Raw genomic sequence first — 18,192 nt, forward strand, 5'->3', positions numbered from 1 at the left:
TTCTTGCTTCTTGGATAAGAGACTAATGTCCACTCATGTTCTTTAATGCAATTAGCGGTACTGGCCGCATTTTGCGTGCAATAGGTTCGGTAGCGTAATTTTGCGAAACTTGTTCTGGGCAATTCTTCAGCTTGTCTCGTGACTTCCCACAGCTAGTACAAAGTATGTTTAAACCTTCATATGTTATTTTCTGATAGTGTTTGCCAATTAAAATGTGATCTTGTGTGCCTGTAGACTAGTAATTTTAGAATAAATTTCAAAAGACTGTTCATTATGCTCATCCACCGTGGGTGAGCAACGGTTTTTAACTTGAAAAGTGTTAATTATGGAACTTCGACCGATATAGAACTTTAAGCAAAAACTAATAACAGTATAAGCAGAAGTGAATGACCAAAACTACAATAAAAAGAAAAAGAAAACCTTGCCCTATGACAAGATTTTCCTGTACACGGTATAACATTTTTATAAGCTGGGGTCGATCTATTCTAGTAGAATACAACAGGGGCGCAGGTTTGGCTCAATTTTCTGTTTCCAGGGGGAGGCCTTGTAATAATAAGTGTACATGGTATTTTATGAGTAACAGGGAAAGATGAGTATGGACGGATCCTACCTCAATCCCTACCTCCATTCCTCACCCTCAAAGATTCCGGACGGTGAAGGGAAAATGGAAAAACAAAAAAAGAAGTCAATAGACCAAAATTGATATTGGTGTGAATCTCATGCCAGAACAGGGTGCTTAACCAAGTAGAAGAGACGATAATATCTCACCCATAGTTTTTGTATCACCGTCATTCTCAATTTGGGCACCAGACTCGAGTATAGCTGCATCCAATGTTAGTTTTCTCTTTGCAATTTCATATACATTCTCATCAACAGTATTCCTTGTAACCAGCCTTCATGAAAAAGGCAAAAGGGAAATGTGTAAACTACAGGAATTTCAATGTAGAAGCGAAAGAGAGAAAAAATCAAGAGGGAGTTAACACCTGTATACTGTAACTGGTTTGTTTTGGCCTATCCGGTGGCAGCGATCTTCAGCTTGCCGATCTATCTGTGGATTAAAATCCATGTCATGTATGATAACAGTATCAGCTCCTGTCAAGTTTAAACCCTGTCCTCCTGCCCTTGTGGAGAGCAAGCATGCGAATATGGAAGTGTCCTTATTGAAGGTGTCAACAATTGTCTGTCTCTCTGATACCTGAGTGCTAAAATAATGAATGAAATCAAGACACCATGTTTAGGAAGATATGGTCAAAATTCCTCTGCCAACCCCAAATTACCAACACCTCTCATGACAATAAGTAACTAAAAATGATTACATGAACAGAAACCAAAATATTTTTTGCGTTGACATCAAGAGCATGTCAATTGTCAAATTATTAGAAGTGTATTAAACTAGAATACAAATGTATGGTGTTCAGACCTTGATAGGAACAAGAATTCTCCATCCTAATTTTTAGAACATGAGAAAACTTCTTTTCTATCATAGAATAGTTGCATGTTATCATACCTCAACCAAAGCAATAATTTTTTGACATGTTGAATGCTAGAAAATCTATTAAATCATGATCACTTCTATGTAAAACTTGATCAAATGAAAAAAGGAAAAGCATTAACATGCTATAGTGAAGATGTGATCCATAAACAGTACATTCAAGTGCATCACATTACTTGATCAATGAAAAAGTTACAGAAAAAACTGTGACCATTTTAGGTTCTTTGTTCCTGAAGATAAGCATTTAATGTGTCATTGAGGATGAGATAGCTGTGAAAGAGCATACGCTAGAAGATCACTAGAAAAGCTTGGTAAAAAAGATGGATCTGTCAAAGAGAAGTAACACGTTAATACCTTCCGTCCAGGCGCCTGTATGTAACTCCAATAACATCTAGGGTCCACTCCAGGATATCAAGCATTGATGTCCACTGGCTAAAAATAAGCACTCGATGACCACGAAGCTTTAATGAAGGGAGAAGTTTGGCTAATTCCTGCCCATTGGAGCACTTGAATTATTTTGAACAAATACAGTAAAATTAAAAGTGACTACATAAAATCAGAAGGCCGGTGAAATTAACCTGGCATTTCGCTGAAACCATAACATGTTCATCTGACAGCACTCCCTTATTATTATCGCCATAATAAAGTAAAAGCTGCAAGTAACAAAAATACAAATTCAAGTGATCATCGAGCATAATTAAGGAATAAAGAGCTCATAAGCAGCCTGGCTCCGAAACCAGCTAATGGTAGTTGGAAGAGTTAACTGATACACTAGACTACATATTAGGCCCTAACAATCCAACTTGAGAAGAGGAAGCACCAAAATTCACCCCTATAAGAGTCTACATAAGAAGGCAAGCAAGGAGATTTAGGAGATTCATTTATTTCTTAAAAAGGTGAAGGGACTTCAAGATGCAGTTGAGAGGCTTCCAAAAAAGGTATAATGTTCTAGCAGTGATGGTCCAAGCAACGTTCAAGTAGTCCAAGTGAAGACCAGAGGACTTGACCGGGTATGATCAAGGTTGACCTTTGACCGTTGACTAAGACAAGAGTGGACTAAAGTTGGAAGTTACAGGATTGCCCACTTATTGGTCCATGACCAGGTAGTGGTTATTTGGCCATATATCCATTATTTTAGTTACTTGGATTTGGTCTTGTTATATTTTTGGTTGTACCTAATCGCCTAGGACGATTCGAAATTCTTTATCCTCCGCTCACTCCATCTGGTGCCCTTGTTTTACCAAAGATTCCGATTCAGAGTTAACTGATACACTAGACTACATATTAGGCCCTAACAATCCAACTTGAGAAGAGGAAGCACCAAAATTCACCCCTATAAGAGTCTACATAAGAAGGCAAGCAAGGAGATTTAGGAGATTCATTTATTTCTTAAAAAGGTGAAGGGACTTCAAGATGCAGTTGAGAGGCTTCCAAAAAAGGTATAATGTTCTAGCAGTGATGGTCCAAGCAAGGTTCAAGTAGTCCAAGTGAAGACCAGAGGACTTGACCGGGTATGATCAAGGTTGACCTTTGACCATTGACTAAGACAAGAGTGGACTAAAGTTGGAAGTTACAGGATTGCCCACTTATTGGTCCATGACCAGGTAGTGGTTATTTGGCCATATATCCATTATTTTAGTTACTTGGATTTGGTCTTGTTATATTTTTGGTTGTACCTAATCGCCTAGGACGATTCGAAATTCTTTATCCTCCGCTCACTCCATCTGGCGCCCTTGTTTTACCAAAGATTCCGATTCAGATTCCGGTCAATTCTCGCCGGTAAATCCCTCAGATACCGGCGAATTTCAAATTTCGAAGAAGAGAGGCAGAAAAAGTTTAGGGTTCTTCTTTTCATTTTGGTCCATTTTCAGATTTCCTGGTTGGTCTAAATTCCAAAGAAAACACAAAAATATTCGAAGTTTCTTCTTTCTATTTGAACGAGAAATAAATAGAGTATTGCTCCAGCTCGTCGCAATCCATCACCGCCGGCCAGATTTTCGTTAACTCCAAGGGCTGCAATCCAGGTTCTATTGTCCCTCTCTTGTCTTGATATTTTAAGAGTTTGATATTTTAGCGTAATTATATCTCCTTGCCTGCCTATTTTGTTCTTGAATCTTTAGTTAATATTTGCCCTAGCATTGTCAAATTAATTGCATTAGTGATAGCCTTGCCTACTTGTTTATATTGTTATCTACCTGTTTACATCTTTATTTGGAATCTTTATTTCAAATATTCCCTAGTAGTTCTGTTCTAGTTTTGCACATTTTCTTTGTGACCTTTAGTTGTAGATTATAGCCCCCTGTAGCTCTTGTATTGTATTTCTTCACCTATTTTTCTATCCTTTAGTTGTAGATTATAGTTCTTTTAGTTCCTTTGTTTTATTTCTTCACCTGTTTTTCTGACCTTTAGTTGTAGATTATAGTTCCCATTAGTTTTTTTATTTTATTTCTTCACATGTTTTGCGACCTTTAGTGGTAGATTATATTTCGGTAATTCATTTTATTTTTGTCGCTTGCTTTCGGGATAGTGCTTGCCTAGTGACTCCTAGATTATAGTGGCTTTGGTGAACGATGGGGTAAGGTAAGGTCTTGTCCTCGGAAGTGTCGGCGCGGGGGAGGGGGTGCGGGGGGTAAGAGGGCTAAGGGAGCTACTAGGCTGAGAGGGGTCTTGAAACATAGGAACTTTAACTGGAAAATCTGTAGAGTTAGCAAAGATTCTCGAGAAAAGGAAGATTAATATAACGTGTGTACAGGAGACTAGGTGGGCAGGAGATAAAGCGCGGGATGTGGGCGATTTCAAACTTTGGCATTCTAGGAGGGTGGGGGGCAGGAACGGAGTAGGTATCTTGGTTGATAAGGACCTCCGTGAACTAGTGGTAGAGGTTAGGAGGGTGAATGACAGGCTGATGACTATTAAGCTAGTTGTTGGAGGTTTTACTTGGAACATAATCAGTGCGTACGCACCCCAAGCAAGCTTGGATGAGGAAGTCAAGAGGCGTTTCTGGGAGGATTTGGATGAGATGGTACGTGGTATCCCGTATACCGAGAAGCTTTTCATAGGAGACGGCCACATTGGAGCGACATCTAAGGGGTATGATGATGTACATGGGGGCTTTGGTTTTGGAGATAGAAACGGAGGAGGAACGTCTGCTGGGCTTTGCTAGAGCATTTGATTCGAGTTTCCCGAAGAAGAGGGAGCACTTGGTCACCTTCCGGAGCTCGGTGGCCGAGACTCAGATTGATTATTTACTCTGCAGGAAGTCTGATAGAGGTCTTTGCACGGATTGCAAGGTCATCCCGAGTGAAAACCTCTCGACCCTTCATAGGCTCCTGGTCATGGACCTTGAGATCACGAGGAAAAGGAGGAAGAGGGCGATGTATAGCCAACATAGGATCAAGTGGGGAGCCTTGACGGAAGTTAAAGCGCAGGAGTTGGGGGTCAAGTTGGTGACTATGGGGGCTTGGAGTAGTGGGAATGCAAACACTATGTGGACCACGACTGCGCAGTGCATTAGAGAAGCCGCGAGAGAGGTATTAGGGGTCTCAAAGGGTTACTCTAGTGGTCACAAGGGAGATTGGTTGTGGAATGGAGAGGTGCGAGGGAAAATGGAAACCAAGAAAGCAGCGTATCTGAAGCTAGTGGAAAGTGTAAACGAGGAGAAGAGGGCGAATAGGGAGCATTATAAGTTGGCTAAGAAGGAGGCAAAGCTAGCAGTTACGGCAGCAAAGACTGCAGCTTTTAGTCGTTTGTATGAGGAACTCGAGGGCCGAGGTGGGGATAAGAGGTTGTTCAGGTTAGCCAAGGCGCGAGAAAGGAAGGCGCATGACTTGGATCAAGTAAAGTGCATCAAGGATGAAGAAGGTAGAGTTTTGTTGGATGAGGGGTTTATCCGTCGGAGATGGCAGACCTACTTCCATAGTCTCTTGAACGAGGAGGGAGACAGGAGCATTGTACCGGGTAATTTGGAACTCTCCGGGAGTCGTTGTGACTTTAGGTATTGTAGGCGGATTAGAGTTGATGAAGTTGAGGGGGCTATGCGTAAGATGAGCAGGGGCAAAGCGACCGGGCCGGAAGAAATCGCGGTGGAGTTTTGGAAGAGTACGGGCAAGGTAGACTTGGAGTGGCTCACTAGGTTATTTAATGTCATTTTTAGAACGAAGAAGATGCCCGAAGAGTGGAGGGGGAGCACGATGGTTCCTGTATACAAGAACAAGGGTGATATCCAAAATTGCAATAACTATCGGGGTATCAAGTTGCTTAGCCATACTATGAATGTCTGGGAGAGAGTGGTAGAGCTAAGGGTGAGGAGGAGTGTGTCTATTTCCGAGAACCAATTTGGATTTATGCCGGGGCGTTCGACAATAGAAGCCATCCACCTTGTTAGGAGATTGATGGAGCAGTATAGGGAGAGAAAGAAGGACTTGCATGTGGTGTTCATCGACTTAGAAAAGGCGTACGATAAAGTTCCGAGAGAGGTTTTGTGGAGATGTTTGGAGGCTAGAGGTGTACTTGTTGCCTACGTTAGGTTGATTAAGGACATGTATGATGGAGTAAAGACCTGAGTGAGGACGGTGGGTGGGGACTCGGACCATTTTCCGGTAATGATGGGGTTGCATCAGGGGTCGGCACTCGGCCCTTTTTTTGTTTGCTCTGGCGATGAACGTACTGACGCGCCACATCCAAGGGGAGGTGCCGTGGTGCATGCTATTTGCAGATGATATTGTATTGATTGACGAGACGCGAGACGGTGTCAACGCGCAATTAGAGGTATGGAGGCAGACCCTGGAATCTAAAGGTTTCAAGTTGAGCAAGACCAAGACAGAATACATAGAATGTAAGTTCAATGGCGAGACTCAAGAGGGGAAGGGGGGTGAGGCTGGACTCGCAAGTCATCTCTAGGAAAGGAAGTTTTAAGTACCTTGGGTCTATTACTCAAGGGGATGGGGAGATTGATGAAAATTTCACACATCGTATTGGAGCGGAATGGATGAAATGGAGACTCGCTTCCGGTATTTTGTGTGACAAGAAGGTGCGACCGAAAGGGTAAGTTCTACAGAGTGGTGGTCAGACCAACGATGTTGTATGGGGCTGAGTGTTGGCCAGTCAAGATCGCTCATGTCCAGAAGATGAAGGTAGCAGAGATGAGGATGTTGAGATGGATGTGCAGGCACACCAGGTTAGATAAGATCAGAAATGAGGTTATTCACGACAAGATGGGTTTGGCCCCTATTGAGGACAAGATGCGGGAAGCGCGGCTTAGGTGGTTTGGTCATGTGAGGAGGAGCACAGTCGCCCCGGTGAGGAGGTGTGAGAAATTGACAGTGGAGGGCCTACAAAGAGGTAGAGGTAGGCCAAAGAAGAAGTGGGGAGAGGTGATTAGGCAAGACATGGCGCAGCTTCAGCTGACCGAGGACGTGACCTTTTATATGAAGGTATGGAGGTCGAGGATTAGGGTAGTAGAGTAGGTATTCTAGAGTGTTCATAACAGTAGTATTGGCACGCAGTCGCGCTTTCTGTTGGTAGTAGGTTTTTATGACTAATCGTTGTTTTCTTTCATTGTTGATCACCTTACTATCTTGTTGTTTTTATTCAGCTTTTATATGGCTTTTTGGTACTATCCCTTCTTGTCTATATTTTCATTAATGTGGTGCTTATGCTTTCCTGAGCCGAGAGTCTATTGGAAATAGCATCTCTATCCTCACAAGGTAGGGGTAAGGTCTGCGTACACACTACCCTCCCCAGACCCCACAGTGTGGGATAATACTGCGTATGTTTCTTTTTTCTTTTTTCTAATTTCTTTTGCTATTACTCTAATTTAGAAACTGTTCTAGAGACTATTTCATATATTGTCTGTTTGCGATTTGTTTTCTGGTTTTAGTTTTTCAAACAATAACTTTATATTATTGCCATTTTTATTCGGTGTCATAATGAATATTTGTGAATCTTCACTTTTCTAAGTATGAAAACATAATTTCTTTATTTCTTGCTTGGATAAAGAATAACTTTATTTCTTGCTTGGATAATTCATAGGATTGCTTACAAGATCTCTTGATTGTATTTGGGTCTAAACTGTATGCATTAATGGAAGGCTAATTGACTTTGTTCAATTGGTTGTCCATTATCAAGTGTAGGTTCTTTACACTTCTTAAATACCATCTTTTTCCTTTTTTTCTTTGTTTTCCTTCCTCTTTTAGTTTTGCTTCCATTGTTTATCGTCGTCAGTAGTGGAGTAAGTTAATCATGTTACTCCAACAATCAGATTTTAACTTAAAGATGTCCTTTCAGAGCAAATGAATTACGTATATTTGCCTAAATTTAAAGGTTGCAGCAGTGTTGTAAATAGCGAGCGCTACGTCGCTAATAGCGTGTGGCAACGCGACGCGAGGCAGCAGCGCTTTTTTGGTCGGTTGAGTTGCGATTCGGAAAAAGCGAGCGCCTCTGCCTATGTAGCGAGAGGCGCTGCGAGGCAACGCTATTAGAAAAAAAAAAAAGGAAGAAAAGGCAGCGATTTAGATTAAAATACAAAATTAGGGCTTGGGTTTCACTTCTTCTCCTTCAGCGACCGAGCAGCAACCATTTCTCAGCAACAGAAAAATTAGGGCTTCATCTTCTTCTTCTTTCATCATCGGCCATCAGCACAGTAACCCAGGTATGTTACTTTCTTTTCTTTTCTTCTTCTCCTTTCTTTTTCTACTTTCTTCTTCTTCTATTTCAGCTGTCTTTTTCTTTTTTTCTTCGACAGTTCGACTTCACCATTGATGTCTTCTTCTTTTTTCTTTTTCTTCTTCTTTCTTCTTTCTTTCTTCATTTTTCTTCTTGTCTTTTTTTTTTGCTCTGTTTTTCTTCTTCTTTCTTTGCTCTGTTTTTCGACCAGAGCTCTTTCTTTCTTCCCTTCATCTTTCTTCTCTTTTTTTTTTTTTGGGCTCTATTTTTCGACCAACAGCAGAGGCAGAGGGCAGTAGCTCTTTCTTTTTAGAGCTCTGTTTTGTTTGCTCTGTTTTTTCAATTATAGACTTATAATCTTATAGAGTAGAATTAATTGCATATTGACTTGATAATATTTTTTCTATAAAACAGTATTGAAATGGCGTCATCCGATAGTAATAAACGAAATGATATAGCTTGGAATTATGCTATACAAGGCTCATCAAGATCCGCAATTAAATGTGTTTTGTGAAAAAATATATCATGATGGAATAACTCGCCACAAGCAACATTTGATAGGTGGATTTAAAAATGTAGTACAATGTCCTCTTTGTCCGCCCGAGGTTAGGGAGGAAGTAAAAGCATTTGTTGATAAGAAAAATGTGACAAGAACTCAAATAAATTATGAAGCATTGGTAAATCTAATTGATGAAGATGATGAAATGGATGAAGATGATGAAATGAGACCTCCCCCTCCAAAAATCATAAGATATCTTCAAATAGTTCTAGTGGGTCATCCACGGCACGTACGGTAACAAAAGGTCCTCTCAATCTTTATTTCTCGACAAAACAACAAGAAAAAAGAAAAGGTGATTCTGGTTCAGGTTTAGAAGCCAAGAAGATTTTGAGGGATCGCGCCGTAAGTGCCTTTGCAGCATGGATGTACGATGCAGGGCTTCCTTTCATTTACTCTTTTTCTTGTTATCTTCTCCACATTCTTTTGTTTGATATGATAACAAAACCAGTCAAACGACAGCCTTCGGCTAAAACCCATCCAAGGGTCTCTCCAAATCCCGCAAACTTCTCTTCACCGTGGAAGCAAATCGATCAGAGAACAAAATACCCACCTCAAATTGCTCAACAATAAAACGCAAAACAGATAACCCACTTTGTCAAAATAACCCGATTAATCAAAATAAAAAGAAGAAAATGGAATTAAAATGATGGGTAAAAGGATAAGAATTTGCTAATGTGGAAGTGAAACAACGAGAAAGAGCATAAATTTAAGAGGAAACAGTGAAATCTGCCTTTACATAAATACCCAAAAAGAAATTGATTTAGCATCTTTTGTATTTTCTTTGTTATTAATGTTTGAAACAAATAAATTCATCTGGTTACAACGAAAATCGAAAAGAACCAGAACTAAGAGAATTGTATGTGAACAATTATGTGAGGAAATACGAAAGAAGACGGAGAAGATCAAGTAGATAAATGAAAGAATGGTGTTTGCGCAACTTTCAATTCTCAAGCTATGGTTTTTTATCGGTAACTACGGTGTTTGGTCAGAGAATATGAAGTTTATCGGCTATAACTTGTATTTTTTGCCTTATTTTTTACTCGTCACGCACGTTAAGTCGAGTTAATACATTCTCTATGCCACATCAGCAAATAAGGATGTAATAATTCGCCTCCAAATAAGTTCAGGGGGGTAATAGGACCCCTACAAACTTTAAGTGTTCAGTTGAAAAAAGGAAATAAGTTGGACGGGGTACTTATGTATTCTCCCTTCAACTTATGATGTCGTTTGATTGACATGTAAATTCATATCTATACGACTAGTCGACTATACCTATGGTTGCCTATCACAATTCATATCTAAACCGATTCTTACCTATCACCAGATTATCCCCTTGAAAATTTCTTCATATCATCAGGTCCTTTCTTAAACTTCTCGCTAAACCCAACTAAAACCATCATCTGCACAATTGTTCACCGGTGATTCCCTTTGTTCCTTCTTTAGTCTTCCTTTCCTTTCTGCTTATTGGCCCTTTCTTTCCCTTCGAAGACATAACAATTCAAGGCCTCTAAATTGGTTAAGAGAAATAGATCACTCCCCAATGTGGACGAAACAGAGTCTTCAAGTTTTAGGAGAATGCAATTAAGCTGCTGGTTCATTTTCTTTCCTTTTTCTTTTTCTCATTTTGTTGTTTTCCTTTTGGCTATGTTTTCCTGAGTCAATTACATGCCACCAAATATAACTCTTTAAGAGTGGAATCAAAACACAGTACAACTAGAATACAGGTATATCTATAGCTTCGAATATTGATTGTAGCCGGTTCAAAACCCCCCAAGAGGAGAGAGAAGATCTTGTAAGCTTGTAGATAAGTGTATGTCGTTTCACTTTCTTCTAAGCCTTTATTTGCTGCTTGGCACTGTGCCATTAGCACCTCACTATCAGAAAGAAGTTAGATTGACTACAACGATTATCAGAGGTTGACAATATAAGCAGCCAGAGAATACCAAACAACTCAAAATACATGTCATATGGGAGAATTTCATGATTAACCCAATGCATGCGAACCAGATAGTTTGTAGAAGAAAAATGAGTGAGATAAAAGAAAGTATACCTTGTGGATGGAGAAGTCATTATAGCTCCTCAGCTCCTCAATCACTCTTTCAACTGTACATTCAAAACCAAAGACACCTTTGGGATGCATAACTCTAGCAATTCGAACAATATCATCATCTGTATAAATACGCCTGACAAGCAGAGGATGGTTTGCAATCTGAAGAAACCATAGCATTATTGGTCAAAAATCTGGAGTTCAGACAATAAATATTCAGGTAGATCAAGAAGCTTCAGAACCTTGCGAAATTCAAGAAAATAATTGGAAATTTGTCGTCTAGAAAAGACACCAGCAGCACTATTGAAACTAATTTCAGGTTGCTTTGAAACACGAGCTAGAGATGCAGCACGATAGCTTTCAATCGCTTCTTTATATGCCTCTTCTTGATCTTTCTCCATGCCAACATAACGAACCTGCAGTAGAAATTTTCTGTCACATACTAAGTCTAACATGTAAAAGCTGTGAGCGATTCTAGGCAAGCCCATGAATAGCAGAGTCTAAACATCAATAGACCAAAGATGGAAATAGCTATAGTGAAGAAAATGAAAAACAAGAAATACAAACAGAACAAAATACATACCATCTGTATTTTTGGTACCAGTTGTGTCATCACGTCCGATTTTAATCTTCTCAAAATGAAAGGTCCAAGAATGGACTTTATTCGAGCAATTAACTCCTTATCTTCTGCATTCAATAGTTTTTTCAGGTCAACATCTCCTGTTTCAAATAGATCAGGCATCATAAACTCCAAAATTGACCAAAGTTCCTGCAATAGAAAACCACTAACTGAACAAAGCAAAATCAAGCGTACAGATGAGCACTAATCATGAAAACAGTGGCCAAAGAAGCAGAGATCACACACAAGAAATTACAAAAAAATAATCAAGAAAACATACACGCAAAGTTACTTTGACTCACTAAAAAATGTACAGCAAATAGCATCTGCTCAGGAAATCAAGTGTAAGAGAGCTAAGAATGTCTCGCCATACTTAAATGTTGACAAAAGTTTTTCATCACAGCCAAACATGGCGAAAAGAGAGGAAAAAAATTGAACCAAAAAAAAAGTAGTTGAGAGCATTCCCCCTGGAGCAAGGCAAGTTATAGAATCTGTTGAATTATTACATCTGATATAGCTCGCAAGTGCTCAATCCAGGGAAAAGAACCTCAAAACTGACCTTGCAATGATTGGCTATACATTGCAAGAAGTTCTGACACCAGGGTCGCTGATATCAACAGACAATGAGCAAGCTGCTTTAAGAATAGACGTTTCTCTACACTATCATCCAGGGTTATTGAGGTCAAAAGACGTCAAAATTTATTCAGGAATACGAGAGACAGCTTTTTATTACTCCTCTTGGAAATAATAAATATCTTTGCATTTCATTACCATTTTGTTCTGCTAGTATAAGTAATGCAACCAAGATTGGGATTGGACAATTTTAATTGTCTGCTTTGAAGTGCCATTTTTAGCTTTTTCACCTTGAAATTTACTTAGTAAATAACCTGTAAGAAATAAAAAATATTTTTTATTTTTTAAGCAAAGTAAAGTCATAAAATTAACATTCAAGAATGTCCCCAATAGACATTTGTCCTGACATATAACATACACGAACTATATGCGAAAAAACTTTAGCAGCTTAAGACAAAACAGTTGGCGGCTATCATACATGCAAATCATTCTGTAGTGGCGTGCCAGTGAGCATTAGTCGCTGGTTGGCATTACGTGCCACAGACATTAAATTTTTCCACCTATAGCTACTTTTATCCTTCAAAGCATGAGCCTCATCCATTAGCACACAGCTCCAACGCCAACGCTTCAGAATTTTGCGATCGTCTTTCTGCTGAGCACTGCAAAAAATAAGGCACCGGTATAAGACTCAATGACAAAGATTAGTACCAACTAGCTAGGCTTGTTTAAAACATGAAAGTTTAAAGATTCTTTTCTTTTTTGAATAAACATGAAGTTTAAAGACTTTTTTTCCATACGTAGATGCAAGTTTAAAGAGTTGATTAATAAGTATCTAAAACCAAATTGAAGATTACATTTCGTCCACTATACTAGGAGAAACATATCTCTATCACATCCCCTAGTATAGTATATAGATCTCGAAAGTATTCAGTAAAACTTATTTTACTAATAAAGCTCATTTGCAAGAGAACTGTTAAGGTACTCTGGCAGTTCTAGCAGATAGCTTGAAATTTATTTTCTATTCTCTACATGTACACCCTATGTCTTCAAAAAATACATATTCTGCATCTCAGCATTCTTCTGCTTTCCTATATATTAAGAGATCTTTCTCAAGTTGGGACCATTTAGAAAAGAAAATTCCATCTTCTGCGGTAAAGATCATACATCAAACATAAACTAGAAAAGAAAAAATCAAAAAATTGAATAAGAAATTTTTGTATAGATTAACAGCTCAATCACGACTAAAGTACAAGTATAAACAGAAACTGAAAAGTGAGCTCCTATGCACTAAGAAATAGGATGAAATTGTCATCTTTAGCGTTGTGAAAATTCGACATGAAATTTTTTTCAAATGTTTACTAGATAGAAGACAGGGGACTTTCATACAGGCAAATAGGATTCCCCTTTGCAACAATATCATTCTTCTGTAAAAGCGTTGAATAAGAATTTCTCCAAGAAGTAGCAATGACTTGCTTTTTCCCATTGCCTCAACTTTCACCTAAGGACGGTGAAACTAAAATCTGAGAGTTTTACGATGGAAAGAGCAGCAGTAGAGCATACTCAGGAATAGAACAATGAAATTTAATTTTCAACAACAATGAAACTGAGGATCTTATTTTCTTGTAGCCTCCACTGAGAAAAGTAGACCACTATTTGAACTAACCTTTGCAAGTTCAGCACTTGCGAACATAAATCTAATTTTCAATCACTTCATCAAAAAATCTATAGTAAGCAAAATATCTGGGGCTACTTGAATGCACTTGTTCTTGCAGTTCTTTCAAAGGCATATACCAGAGGCTTCATTCTGAGGCAGAACTATGAAATCTAAAACACCTCATAGCTATAAATGATTAGAAAATACATAACCACAAGCAGTTAGATGGTATACTCCCACTTCGATGCAAACCTAAGGTCATTAAAATAATATGCAAACCTGTGTCGTTCAAACAGTGAGTAGCACACTAGGATAACGTTAAATGGAGGTGGCAGTCCAGTCCTAGCCAGAGAACTCAAGTTTTTTGAGTAAGTTGATCGTGCAGCACCATGATATTGGATCACAGCAAATTCTGGACACCACCTTTTTAGCTCTCTTTTCCAGTTCTCCAAAACAGAGGCAGGACAAACGATTAAATGTGGACCAGGATCATCTTCCAAATGTTTCAGCACTGTTAAGTATGTGATTGCCTAATAAGATGAATAAATGCAGTGTTACCTATCACTTAAAGTCAAGATAAAAGAAAATATCTGCATCAATCAGAAAAAATAAAAAGTTAAAACTGTGGCATACCTGAATTGTCTTACCAAGACCCATTTCATCAGCCAGTATAGCTGCATAAAACCAGCCCCAAAAATTTTATGTTTGAGGCGTAGGACCCAAAATTGGGATGCATGTATGTACACTTGTCAAGTATAATATGATAGCAATGCATATCTTAGTCAGAAACATTAGGCTTTCTTTCTATCTGTACAGAAAAAAGAAATGCTGGTAGCGGTTAATTGCTATACGCTAGAATCAAGTCCATGGGGGATAAAGGATATTTAGGTGATCTGAGTTTCATTTGTGAACCTACCCGGAAAAATAGTAGTGTTCCTGCAAATGCTTTGGAAACTACAAAATTTTAATGCATCTAAAACTTATCAGACTCACTATATAAAAGATATGGAGCAGCAACAGTCTTGTCATTTTATATGAATAACTTAAAAACTGAATGGAATAAGGTACTTTAAGCTTTTTCTGACTACTTAAATATTGAGAAACACTTGCAGATTGTCTGGTTCACTGACCAATTATACAGATATTACAATTTAGGGATCATTTATGTGGCAACTAATGTTGTGAGGATTGTTATGACGTGAATAATAATGTAGGGACAGTTATACATTGAGCAATAATACAAAGATTGTCGTGCAGAGATTGCCTACTTTTGGTTTTTTTAATAAAAGACAAATTGCCAAGGGCCAAATTACCGCACGTTTCAAAACTTGATGGATAGTGAGCCCACCCCACTATCCTTCTCCACTTAAATACCAAGCTTTTGTTAGCGGCAGGGTTCAACTCATGGTGTGCGCCTAACCCGCACATCACGTGTTGCGCGTTTACCACTAGACTTAAACCATGGAGGCTGCAGAGATTGCCTACTTCAAGGGATTTATTTGTCTTTAACTACTCTTATGCATGTACTTCTAATACACTTACTCTGTATTCTATTCCGCATAAAATAGCACGTATTCGAGTATAACTTGTGCACGCGTTACCATCAGGGAGTTTAATAGCACCAACCAAATGTTGCATTAGTTATGCGGAGTTTAATACCATCAACCAAACACTGCATTAGTTATTATGCAACTCACCAAATACTGCATTACTTACGCGGAATTCTATTCTGAGATTGTTTTGTTTATGCAGCCAATCAAACAACCCCTTATATGTATTTTGATCATAAGAATGTTGGTTCAATTATTTGGAGGTCGAAAGCAGAATGTGCCATTTTCCATTATTTCAGGGAATCAAGACAAAAATTTATTCTTAATCTAGCATCAAAAGACACAATGATCATATGCCAAGTTAGAAAAACTCTTTAATAATTTAACCACATAAGCTCCTAAAAACTTAACTTCACAAGGAAATCATCACAACTCAGACAACAGGTCCATGCTACAAAATAACAAGAAATAAATTTTTAAAAACAAAGTACAATAAAGAAGTACCTCCCCCGATCTTCTTTCTATACAGCAAAAGGAGGAAATTGACTCCAACAAGTTGGTAAGGTTTCAGTATTGGCTTAAATTCCAAATCTCCTTCTCCGCATGCCATGTCTATATCATCCTTGAGTGAAAAACATTTCAATCACAGACAAAAATACAGCATTTTACAACAGCTAAAGCCCAAACTTAACGTACTAGTTCAAATATCATACTACCTGAGTCACGATTCTCAGTGATGAAGCCTCCTCCACTTGAGCGTAGGAATCAAACTTAGCAGCTGCCGTACCAAAAAGCTCTCTCTTAAGCTCCGTAGATATTTTCCCACATTTTTGCAGTGCTTTCCCTACAACATCATCCTCCTCTTCACTCTCCTCGAAAGCCTCAATCTCCTCGAAAACCTCAATATCCTGCTCGTCTATATTCGAGTTCAATCCTTCATCTTCATCATCCACCACGAATCTCCGGCGGCCACGGCTGGTCGTCGTCTGGTTCACTGTGGACACAATCTCAGCATCATCGTCCTCCAAATTCTCCGTCACATTTCTGACTCCAATTTCCTCCGACGAGCTATCCACCAGTTCGACGAAATTGGAGGGTTTTGAGGTGTCGTGATTGTTGCTCTTGGAGTACGCGAAGGACTCGATAGGAGGAGGAGGAGAAGAAGGCTTGTTGAGTTTGAGGACGCGAGAAGGATTGAAGGAATTGTCTTCCGGCCATTCGTCGTCGGAGATCTCGCAATAGTCACGCTTCATCGGGAAAGGAAACCCTAGAAGAAGCGGAAACGTGACGAGTTGGAGGAGGGAATTTTGAAATTTCACTCAGCAAATTAAATTGCAGAGAGTATTGAGGGGAATGAAATGTACAGTTGCGCGAGACAGCTCTAAAAGATTTTTTATTTTATTTTTTTGGAGCTCTAAAATAGGATTTGTAGCTGTATGCTATATTTGTGTCACCTTTTAATTTGTATACTATTGATTTAGTAGTCATCTCATAAAAAATCCATAATACAAAAGATATAAAACGATCTTCTCTTCTCCTTTCAGCAAATTTATATAAAAATTAAAAACTTGTCATGATTCATCTTCAGAATCACACTTGCATGAAGTTATTTCACCTTTAGGCTAAAACTCCATGCTAATGTAGCATGAAGTTGTTTCATGTTGAAACTAAAACTTCATGCTAATATAGCATGAAGTTGTTTCAGCATGAAGCTAAAACTTCCTGCTAATGCATGCTAAAGTTATTTTATCCTGCAGTTTACAGTTTTGTCATGAATTTTATCCGAAACTTCAGTCTAAACATGCTAAGATTATTTAGTTCATTTGCTAAAATTTCAGACTAAACAAGCTGAAGTTATTTAGTTCATTTGCTAAAATTTCAGACTAAACATGCTTAAGTTATTTAGTCATTTACTAAAACTCCAGACTAAACATGCTTAAGTTATTTAGTTCATTTGCTAAAACTCCAGACTAAACATGCTTAAGTTATTTAATTCATTTGCTAAAACTTTAGACTAAACGTGCTTAAGTTATTTAGTTCATTTGCTAAAACTTTAGACTAAACATGTTTAAGTTATTTAATTCATTTGCTAAAACTTCAGACTAAACGTGCTTAAGTTATTTAGTTCATTTGCTATAATTTCAGACTAAACATGCTTAAGTTTTTTAGTTCATTTGCTAAAATTTCAGACAAAACATGCTTAAGTTTTTGTCTTGTAGTATGTAATTTTCTAATGAGTTTTTGTTAATGCATGCTGAAGTTATTTAGTTTATTTGCTAAAACTTCAGACATAACATGCTGAAGTTATTTAGTTCATTTGCTAAAATTTCAGACTAAACATGCTGAATTTTTTTAGTTCATTTGCTAAAACTTCATACTAAACATGCTTAAGTTTTTGTCTTGTAGTATGTAATTTTCTAAAGAGTTTTTGCTAATGCATACTGAAGTTATTTAGTTCATTTGCTAAAACTTCATACCAAAACATCCTGAAGTTTTATAACGCAGTCTACAGTTTTGTCCTGAGTTTTATCCGAAATTTCAGTCTAAACAAGCTGAAGTTTTTTAGTTTATTTGCTAAAATTTCAGCCTAAACATGTTTAAGTTTTTATCCTGTAGTTTGTCAATAGTCTTTTATTAAAAAGGACAAAATCGTCTTTTTAAAACGCTTTTAATAAAAAAAATGGGTACGAATGCAAACGAAAAAACAAAACGAGTATAAGTTAAAAATGGGCGACCAAATAGGGCGCCCCATGCAATTTTTACCTCTAAAAGAATCTGACTTGCTGGGCTTAACGAAGTGGGCTCATCACTTTTAGCCCAATTACATGGGCTAGCCCAATAAATTTGGACTTATTCATATATATTGGATTTATATAATTAATTTAATTATATTAGATTATTAGCCCATAATATATTTAGCATATAGTTCGAATTATTTCATTGAATTTAATTCTGATAAAATATATATATGCCTATAAATACCCCATACTTCAAAACTTGTTGATGTATAGACTTGTCGTAACCGAAAACGGGTC

General features: G+C 38.1%; 1 protein-coding gene across 2 annotated transcripts; it reads right to left on the minus strand.

Annotated features, from left to right (window-relative positions):
• Positions 1–378: 378 nt before the first annotated feature.
• LOC107820145 (protein CHROMATIN REMODELING 19) lies at positions 379–16,530 on the minus strand. 2 transcript variants are annotated; one of them, XR_001655865.2, is made up of 12 exons: positions 15,874–16,522; positions 15,662–15,779; positions 14,241–14,281; positions 13,887–14,137; positions 12,432–12,612; positions 11,345–11,530; positions 11,004–11,177; positions 10,765–10,923; positions 2,071–2,145; positions 1,847–1,983; positions 984–1,195; positions 379–893 (listed from the first exon to the last, which is right to left on the minus strand). XR_001655865.2 is itself a non-coding variant. In XM_016646357.2 (12 exons), exons 1-12 carry the CDS (start codon positions 16,408–16,410, stop codon positions 737–739), a joined length of 2,235 nt encoding a protein of 744 aa, XP_016501843.2. In that variant the 5' UTR covers positions 16,411–16,530; the 3' UTR covers positions 379–736. The 2 variants fall into 2 exon arrangements, 1 of the variants encoding a protein (XP_016501843.2); XM_016646357.2 differs by having other exon boundaries at positions 984–1,202; positions 15,874–16,530.
• Positions 16,531–18,192: the final 1,662 nt, after the last annotated feature.

The sequence above is a fragment of the Nicotiana tabacum genome, chromosome 12 (assembly GCF_000715075.1).
Source record: "Nicotiana tabacum cultivar K326 chromosome 12, ASM71507v2, whole genome shotgun sequence".
Classification (NCBI taxonomy): domain Eukaryota; kingdom Viridiplantae; phylum Streptophyta; class Magnoliopsida; order Solanales; family Solanaceae; genus Nicotiana; species Nicotiana tabacum.

Coding starts and splice junctions, on each gene's coding strand:
- LOC107820145 (XM_016646357.2), bottom strand. CDS start 16,410: ATGAAGCGTGACTATTGCGAGATCTCCGACGACGAATGGCCGGAAGAC. Junction 11,531..12,431: donor CACTACAGAATGATTTGCAT/GTATGATAGCCG, acceptor TTTCTATTGCAG/GAACTTTGGTCAATTTTGGA. Junction 1,984..2,070: donor TGGTTTCAGCGAAATGCCAG/GTTAATTTCACC, acceptor TCCAATGGGCAG/GAATTAGCCAAACTTCTCCC.